The following is a 9949-nucleotide window of genomic DNA, read 5'->3' on the forward strand; positions in this document are numbered from 1 at the left end:
TAAATAATAAAAAATAAAAAAATAAAATAAAATAAATATGCATCTCTCAAATGATCAGTGATGTCAAACATTTTTTTCATATATTTGTCATTTATGTGTCATCTAACAAGTGTGTGTTCATTTCAGATGCCCATTTTTGTATTGATCTTTGAATTTGGAGGTTCTGGGTGTTTTCTTTTAAATTCTTTATATGTTCTAGATAGAAGTCCTTTGTCTGAGGGACAATTGGACTAAAATGTTCTCCCACTTGTTGGTTGTCTTTTCACTCTCTTGGTGATTTCTTTTGGTGTGAAAAATCTTTTTTAATAAGATGAGATCTTTACACACCTATAATATTCAATAACGGAACTTAGAAAAAATGGGGTATACCGATGAATGTCCATTTTGCATCTGTGTATTCAAAGTGGTTGGGATAGATATATATAGTTGCATTCTCTTAATGAATAGAATGATTTGTTCTAATGGTGTTTGTAAATAGGATCACAAGTCCGCATCTTGTACAGCAATTAACCACTAAGAAGAATATATGCAGTGTATTATTTGTTGAAACTGTACTTCCGATTTGATTTGAAATTGTCTCATTGCTATCTGTTTATCAATAAAATTTTGAAAAGAAAAAAAAATAAGATGCGATCCCAGTTGTTGATTCTTTGAAATACTTCCCATGCAGTTTGGGTTTTATTCATAAATTCTGTGCCTACACCTACTCAAGATTTCCACCTACTTTCTCTTCCAGTAGATTTAGTGTTTCTGTTTTAATATTTAGATTTTTGATCCATTTTGACTTCAGTGCATGGTATAGATATGGGTCTAATTTCAGCTTTCAGCATATACAGAGCCAGGTCTTCCAGCACCATTTATCAAAGAGGCTATCTTTCTTCCAGTGATATGTTTGGCCTCTTTGTCAAAGAAGATCTGCATCTTCTAATCTATTCTGTGGCTAAAATTTTTAAATGAAAAATTCCAGAAATAAACAAGTTAAGAGTTTTGAATAGTATATCATTCTCAGTGTCATTATGACAGCTCATACCATCTCACTCTGTCCAAGGAGGCTGATGAGTCATCTTTCTGTATAGCCATTCTTGCCAATCCCTCACCTAATCACTTGATACTGCTGCTAAGAGGACAATGGATTATCAGATCAACTGTCATCCTATAGCAGTGTTTGAGTTCAGATGACTCTTAGTTCATGTAATAATTGCTACACCATACCAAAAAAAAAAAAAAAAAAAAAATGATGTTGGCAATTTGGATCAAGGCCAAGGAGAAACTGTAAGTAAAAAGGTGAAAGTTCTTGACCCCCTGTGGACAAAAAGGTATATGATGAGCTTGCTCAGATCTATAATAAGAACAAATCCTCTGGCCATGAGCTTGTGAAGAAAATAACAGGTCAGTTTGTCTAGAATCTTTTTCCTGATGTTTTAAGTCACTTTTGCCTTCTGGCCCCGGGTCTCCAGCATATGCACATTGCTCCTGGCTGTGAAGTCCCTCTAGCATATACAGTACTCGGAGTTGAGTCCAGTCTCTCCCCTGTTTCATAACATCTTGCTACAGTGATTACTGTACTTACATAATAGCCTCAAAAAAGTCTTCCTCACTATGTTTAATGAGTATCACTGAATAATTTTTTCTTTAATATTACATCCATGGTGGAGCTGGGGAGATGGCTCAGTAGAATAAGCGCTTCCCTGGCAAGAGCAAGGGCCTGAGTTCAATCCCTGGTTCCAGAAAAATAAAAATAAAAATAAAAAATTACACCCATGGGCCAGGAAGATAGCTCAATGGTATAAGTGCCTTCCTGACAAATACAAGGTCTTGAGTTTGATCCTTGGTACCAAGAAAAAAAAAAGAATACCTGAACTTTAATACTACACGCATGACTTTGGAGAATGAAAGCCCAATCTGTCCTATAACAACCTAAATTCAAACCTGCTCACAGCAGCATTATTTGTTAAATGTGGCAAGCAAACCAGACATTTTTCAGCAGGAGAAAGATGATCATTTGTGGGACCAGCATCACACTGGGGGACTGACACCGTTGGGACCCCTGCATTGGCAGAAGGATTATGTCAAGCTGAAGATGTCTGAGAGTCAGCAAATGCAGGGGAACAAAGCTTTCCAGGAGTCTCCTTGTTTAACTAGAAATGGCAGCCTCTGCAAAATGTGGCTACCATAAATCTCTCCCGGAGTTTCATGGCCTAATAAGATGGAAAGAGCACTCATACTTAAACAGCCAAACATGGAAAACTTTCAAATCATGTTTTCCTAAAAATCCATTTTTCTTTTTCTAAAGAAACCTATTTTTGCTTTTACTAAATGCAGATGTGTCTACTTCCTTCCTTTTCTCCTATGTTAGCAATACTTAGTAGTCTCTCCTTTATCCTTGAAAGGTTAATTTCTAGTCTCCTGAACCCAAGAATATGAATACACACATTTATTAGGAGCTAATCTGTTCTTCCATGTTTTATGTCCTAGTGGCTCCTTTGCATCACTACTCTTGTGCTTGGAGGCCATCATTAAATAGTGAAATGAAGACTAGTAGAACTTGTAGATAGTCATATCTATAAAGCAGGTACCAGACAGCATGTGAGCACAGCCTGGACAAAGGAAGGACTCATGTTATGAGCAGGAAGAATCACAAGGGCAGGAGATTTCATCACACCTCTCAGAATAATATGCAACGTAAAACTCATGGATCGTTTATTTCTACAATTCTCCATTTAGTACTTTTGGACTACAGCTGAGTCTCTGCTGGCTTTCTCCATAAACAGAGATCTGGTCTGTCTTCAGTACTTCCCAAAACTCCTATTGTACCTTCAGTTCTACAAGTCTCTGGCTCCTCCTCCTTGTAGTCTACAGGAATTTCTATCCTTGTGTTCACCTTCTAGAAGAGTAACAATGACCACTTGAAAGAGATCTAAACAAACCAAAAAGTACACAGTGCCCAGGAGTTAGCATAAAGCAAACATAAAGATGTTTGCTTTCCATATGATATTTGCCAAACCAACAAATTCTAGTTCCCAGGTTACCAGCATATAAAAATGAAACCAAATGTTCACTTTTCTCTATTTCCAAAGAAAACTTAAGATATACAATTATTACAGAATTTGATATTTTTGTGAAAATATTTTGGTCCAATACCTTATTAGCTACTGGGAATGCTTTTGATGCACCCTCCTCCTCAAGGAAGACAGGTTTTACAGCAGAAACAACATTTAAATACAAGTCAGGGGACAAGCGTTCCAGACCAGAGTTGCCCAGCCAAGGAATCGTGGGCTAGACGGAAACTGAGCCCAGTGAAAGGAGCAGCTGGAAGCCGCACAGCCTAAAAAGAGCCTGTCTCTCTGCCAATGGTCTCCTTCATGCTCTCTTCCGAACTCAGGGCTCCTTACAGACCATTCAGGATTCATCCTATCCTAAATGGTATGTGATACTTCTAAACTCTTCAAGAAAGAATAAACTCATTGAAGGTAGAGATTTTTCTTCTTATAATTTTTACCGAAGTACACAATACGTTCTGCATACCTAACATTTATTGAAAGCTGACTGACTATGTGCTGAGCGTGACTTTAAGTGCCTTACATGAACATATGCACTCCTTTTTCTTCACAACAACCCCACAGGACATACACTATTATTCTTCTCCTTTTGCAGATCAGAAAACTGAAGTGCAAAGAGATAAAACCCAAGATTATGCCACTAGGAAATAACAGCACTTGGACTCAATCCTAAACAAGTTAGCTGCAGAATTCACAATCTTTTTGTGGAGACAGAGTCTCACTGTGTAATCCAGGTGGGCCTTGAACTCTCCATGATCCCCTTGCCTCAATCTCCCAAGTGCTGGGATTACAGGCCCACAGCACCATGCCCAACCTCACAATCTTAATTACATTGCTATAGTTAACAATCAATCAATTATGTATGCTACTTTATGTAAAAGATCTATAAAGGACTAAAGATCACAATAAAACAAACAAATACAAACGACCATAGCTCTCTGGTGTCTTGAAAATAGGCACACAGTAGTTTGTGAAGGTTAGAATTGTAATCAGATTGGAATTTGAATACCAGTTCGGTGACTTTTGCCAAAGCACTTAATCTTCTTTAGCAATCTTCACATCAGCAAGATTAACTAGGAGATCTCGGAATGTTCATAAGAATTAAGAGCTATGAGAAGCCGGCAAAACACCAAGAACACAATCCACAGTGTGTTCAATAAATGTCTGGCTCTAAAATAGTGTGAAGCCCAGAAATCTTTCTTTGTTACATCATTAATCAACAATTATAAGTCTTTTTTAATTTTTAATTTTTAATTTTTTTTTTCTGGAACCAGGGATTGAACTCAGGCCCTTGCACTTGCCAGGGAAGTGCTTATTCCACTGAACCATCTCCTCAACCCACTTATAAAAGTCTTAAACAGTAACCCTGAGAACATATTTCTGTTCCTTTATGACAACATACTGGCAGGACTTAACTCCCACACTCATAAAACATATAATACTAATAATTGCCTCTAATTATTATTAACAAAGAAATAAACATCTTTGCCTCCAGGGGAGGGAAACACTAAAGCGAAGAACAACCTTTCACACATTAAAGCAACCGCAAAGGAAAGTTCACAAAGGGACAATTCCCTGTTAAGGACTACTTACATGAGGGCTGCAGGTGCACCAAATGTGTGCAGGTTCTGGAAAGCATGCAACAAAGGGAAAGTTCGGGAGATAGAGAAGCTTAATATGACAGTGATAACCCTAATGCGAGGGCTGAGGACCCAACAGTTCGGGCAAGTCCAGGGAGCAGAATTAAACACATACAACAGGAGCCCTTGAGAAAGAGGAACCAGAATGGGCTTCCCTGGACTGTAGTAGGGACCCTGCCATAGAAGATGCTGAGGCCGAGAGGTGGAATAGAAAAAACCAGACAGGTAAAAAGAAGACTAGGAAACTGTTTTTAAAAACTGATTTTAAATGGGGATTATGGTGATGTCTGTATAATTCCAGTGGCTCAGGAGAACCCTTTAGGAGCTTCCCCTTACGGCAGGATGATAGCAAATTCCAACCCAGCCTTCAGCAATTTAGCCAGACCCTGTCTCAAAAGAAAAAAAAGGGGGCGGGGCTACGGGCTAGGAATGTATAGTTTAGTACAAAAAAAGCCTAGGGGGAAAAATTAATAATCAAAACAACAACAACAACAACAAAAAATCCACTGTAGCAGTTTTGAGGAAACTGTAGCTTTAAGGAAACTGCAAACGTTACTGTGCCTTTTCTCCCTTACTACAGCTTTTCTGCCAGGTTCCTCACTCAAATTCCTAGGAGTCTGAAGACAGTGTAATCCATACATTTGGCCTGCATTTTCCTTCTGATAGTGTACGTCTATAAATTCCGAAAGTTACATCAAAGAATTCTATTCTTAAAGAAACAGCGCTATTTAGTGGTTTATATCTAAATTTCAGACACATAAAAAAATAAAAATTCAGACACATATAAACAATTTATATTTAACCCTGTTGACAATTTTGCTTTACCCCACTAAGGGGTAAACTGACCTCAAGAAAACAAACAAGAGGTAAATGATAGCTCAAAAAATAAGCATCCCAGACCATATAAATTCTCCCAAGCCCAGATCACAGAGCTACGCACCTGTGGAGAGCCAGCACTGTACGCTGTGTGATTTTGCAAAATCTGCCTGTCCCTCTCACTGACAGGTCTCGAAATTTCTCCTTTCTAAAAAGGAGGATTTTTCTTTTTCGAAAAATCTCCTTTCTACCAAGATACATCAAGAACCGACAGAGCTGTGGGGAAAGTTGAGATCTCTATCTCCTCTTCATGGGTCCCTCAACACGGTCCAGTGGGCTGGGGAGATAGTTCAGTGGAATAAGTGCTTCCCTGGCAATCGCAAGGGTCTGAGTTCAATCCTCGGTTCCACCAGAACAGAACAAAACAAAACACGGTCCAGAGACAGCTCCAGCCTTGAGACGGCCGGAGGGATTCTCTGGCAAATCGGACCAACTCCCTAGGTCCCTTCCTTCAGCCAGGGTGAGAAGGGAAAACCGGAACCATTGCTCACCAGGAGGCAGGGCTTATATTTTAAGAATCTTCTGGATTTTTAAATTTTATTTTATTTTATTTTTTGGGTGGGAGGAGCGACCGTGTAATCATTGGGGAAAGGTGAGTTGAAGCACCGGAGAGGGGGCTTCTCTGCAGAACGCTGCAGGGACCCGAGACTCAAGGGCTCTCAGGACCCAACAACATGCAAAGGACATCTGGCTGACACAGCTCAGTGGGTGCTTGTTACCCTAAACAAAAGTCTAGATCAGCCCCCTATTCCATTCCCACGAGCAGTAGTTCCCCAAGCCTTCCCTAAACAAAGGTGGAGGCCAGCTCGGTTGCAGCCTGAAGGAAAGTGGGGTCGCCCAGGGCGTGCAGCTGGGCTCAGAGGGGGCGCCGGGCCCTTTAGGAAAAGGCTTCCCTAGCGACTACATTGGGGGTCTAGGTCGTTCCGGGCCCCAGTGTACTCGCCCACAACGCACTCACCAGCCCGCTGCGCAGCAGCGAACGAACCGCTAGTCCTTCCATCCCGACCGCGAGCAAGCGATCTGTCTCTGCGCGCTCGCAGCCGCCCCACTTCGCCGCAGGTTCAGCCGGCTCCGCCCACTCGGACCCGCCCCTCACACTCCCCTCGAGACTCCGCCCCCTCGTGCCTACGGAGCCGCAGGAGAGACAAGGAACCTCCAGCACCGCTAGCGCCCTCTGTCTGGCTCACGCGAGACTTGAGCAAGGCGGGGGGTGGGGCGGGAAGAGAGCCGGAGACACAACAAACATGGCGGTGGCGGCTGCAACGGTGACGAAGACGGCGGCAGCTGGGGCGACGGCAGCGGCGTTGAACAAGGCAGTGGGGGTTACTCGGTGCGGCTGTCAGGAGGTAAATAACTGGCTGCCGGCTCGGACGGCGGTGCTGCGATAGAACTGGGTGGAGAGAAGGAGCGGGGAAAGGTGAGAACTTGGTTTGCCCGGGCCGGCTGAGCCCGCCGGAGCCTCGGACCCAGCCGGGGGTTGTGAGCCCCGGGGGAGTGGGCAGGGTCGCGAGGTGAGACCTTCCGGACCGCGTGCGGAGGGCTTTGGTGCCCGCGGGCGCGGGAACCCGGGAGAGCGGCGCTTGTGGGTCGGCGCCGACCGGCAGGAGCTCGAAGGCTCTCGGGTGGGGACCCTGCTTGGGGCTCTGACAGGTGGCCGCGGGGTGCTCTGCGGTTTGCGGGCCCCCCAAGGGCTGGGGGTCATCCCGGGCGCGGGTCTCCTAGATGCTCCGAATCCCAGTGAGGATGTCACTCCGAATCCTAGTGAGGATGTTCTCTGATGCTGGACCTGCAGTTTGGGAGGACTTTTAAAGCCTCCTTTTTATTTCACAATCGTGCCGGGATCCGCTTTTACAGCACGTGCACTCTAATTTGGGAAGGATGTACGGTTTGGGGAGAACAGTCGGGTGAAGAACTGTTCGAGTTAATTGGAGCTTTAGGTCTCGTAGAAAGTGTAGCTAAGCACCTAGTAAAGTGCTTGTTAACTGCAGCGCTGGAGTTGATTATAGCTGCCAGTAACCACGAGGTCCATTTATTGCCCCCCCCATGTCAGATCGGAATCCGTGAGAAGGAGGCGGGGGAGATGGCTCAGTAGAATAAGTGTTTCCCTGGCAAGCGCAAGGGCCTGAGTTCAATCTCCGGATGGGGGTGGGGGGGAAGATCTGAAGGAGACATGAAAGCCTGTTCACTTGTGAGCGCTCAGAAAATTTAAGTTTAGAAGACATAAAAATAAAACAACCTTGTTAGCATCCAGACTAATGATTCTTAGATTGTTTTCAAAACAGAGATACAGTATATTCTTGGAAGAGTCTTATGTGAATTGAGGTGTTTGGTGTTCTTTTCCCTAACAGTCCAGAGTGTCTTCAGAAAACTTAACTGTTCTGTACTGCGATAGAGAAAAATGGAGATGGGGCTCGACTGTGCCTGTTGGGTGTGTGATTTAAAAAACAACAAACAACCCTTTCCTTACAATCCTTTTGGTGAATGCAGGGCTGATTTCGTTGATGTAGGCCACCTGTCCAGCAGTTCCAAGCCTGGCCCTTTTAGGAAAATGTACTGTGTCAAATAAAAGCAGTCTTTTAAATCTAGAAAGACCCTTAAGGGGCGGGAGAGATAGCTCAGCAGCTTTAAGCACTTGCCTAGCAAGAAAGGGGAAAGCGCAAGGTCCTGAGTTGTATCCTAGGTACCAAAAAAGAAAAGACACCTACAACTGCCTAAAGTAAAATCTTGAGAAATCGCCAATTGTCTCTCGGTGAATGTTATTCTTTGGTGGTCCTGTCGTTTTCTGCTGAAATGAGGCTGTTGCTTTGTTCCTTTTAAGCTTGGTTTCTTTGCTAGTGCAAATGGTAGGATTAGAACAAGTTAGCTTTATTAGTTTATTACACCTATAGATTCTAATAAGGTTTTGATTTGTGTTGTACTTTTCTTTGCAGACTTCTGTATGGCTTTTGAATTTTAGTTGAAATTCCCTCCATGGCCTTTTGGAGTCCCTTGCTGTGTCTCCAGAGTAAATTTCTCTTACTCTACATTTCATCAATGTTGGAGTGGCAAGAAAAAGGTGGAACTGATTTGAGGTGAAAAGGTCAGATTGTATAACTTTGGGTTTTCTTCCAATGTGGCCTTATGTTTCACTTTTACACTATGCTTTTGTAATGTGTCAGCCTCTTGCGGTGTCCCTTTTGCCTTCAAAAAGTTTTACAGTTATGAAATCAGTAAATATGTTCCAATTGTTTTTTAAAGGTCTATGTTACTATAAATACACTGAATCTCATTTGTCAGTATTGGTGTGTTCTCTCACAGAGTAAATCTTTCCGTGAGCATAATTATTAGACTGTCCAAGTAAGAAAATGTTTTGAATTGTAATCACTTTATATAGGCCTGTCTAACCTCCTTATTAAATTATTATATAAGTACGTTGGTAGTTAAGTATTCTCCCTTGTGGTTAGTAACCCTTATTATACATCTCAAAAATTACTGGATGAAAGAAATGTGCCCTACCATTCCTTAATAATGTGGTTCTCAAAATTCTTCCATAGTTTTGGGGAAGTGTAGATTAAAGAGCTCTTCTCTGGTTTTCTGATGTTTCATATTAGTAGTTGTGATTGCCTTCATTTTGATATCTCTGCTTTAAATGATTAGCTCCAGGTAAGAGGCTGTGTGTATATGTGTGTGTGCATGTGTGCACATGTAGACATATATATATATATATATATATATATATGCTCTATAAATAGGCACGTATTTTATTTATGAGACCTAAAAAAAATGATCAGAAGACTTCATGTAACTAAGAAAAGTTGGAGAATAGCTTTAATTACCTACTTGAACGTAAAAAGGTTTCCATGTTCTTTGAGAATATCAAAACTTAATTTTTAAGTATCTCTTCTCAGTTAGCTTGACCAAAATGTTTTATAAAAGTGTTTATTATACGTCCCAAAGTTGTAAAAGCAGCCAAATATGGTGGTGCACACCTGTAACCTAGCACTTAGGAGCCTGAGCCAGGAGGATCGAAGTGTGTTTGAGGCTAGCCTGTGCTACATAGTGAGAATTGAAAAAAAAAAAAGTTTTATTCTCATAGAGTATTTATTTTGAGCCTGAATATGTCAGCATAAAAATAAATTAGTTATACTATAGACAGTTTCTATGTAGAGGGAATGGATGGATTGATTGATTTGAGGACATTCTATACTAGACTCAGTAGGGTCTCACTACTAGATCAGACTCTTAATGATCTACCTGTTTACAGCCTCCCAAGAGCTGGGATTACAGTGTGCGCCACCAAGCCCAGTCTCAATCTCTGTCTCAGTGCACCCCTGGGGCAGGGCCTGCATGCCTGGGGATTGAACCCCTGGCCCCTGCACCTGCACCTGCTTGCAG

The 9949-nt window shown here is 42.2% G+C and overlaps 1 protein-coding gene across 1 annotated transcript in view; it reads right to left on the reverse strand.

Annotated features, from left to right (window-relative positions):
• Nucleotides 1-6652, reverse strand: part of Acadsb (acyl-CoA dehydrogenase short/branched chain) — a 50104-nt gene extending 43452 nt beyond the window's left edge. Inside the window, exon 1 of the mRNA XM_004625742.2 lies at nt 6534-6652. Within this exon, the coding sequence (XP_004625799.1) occupies nt 6534-6575 (42 nt within the window). The 5' untranslated portion in view covers nt 6576-6652. The remainder of the gene's footprint in view (nt 1-6533) is intronic.
• Between the last annotated feature and the right edge of the window lie 3297 nt (nt 6653-9949).

This window comes from Octodon degus, unplaced genomic scaffold (genome assembly GCF_000260255.1).
Source record: "Octodon degus isolate 3935 unplaced genomic scaffold, OctDeg1.0 scaffold00010, whole genome shotgun sequence".
NCBI lineage: Eukaryota > Metazoa > Chordata > Mammalia > Rodentia > Octodontidae > Octodon > Octodon degus.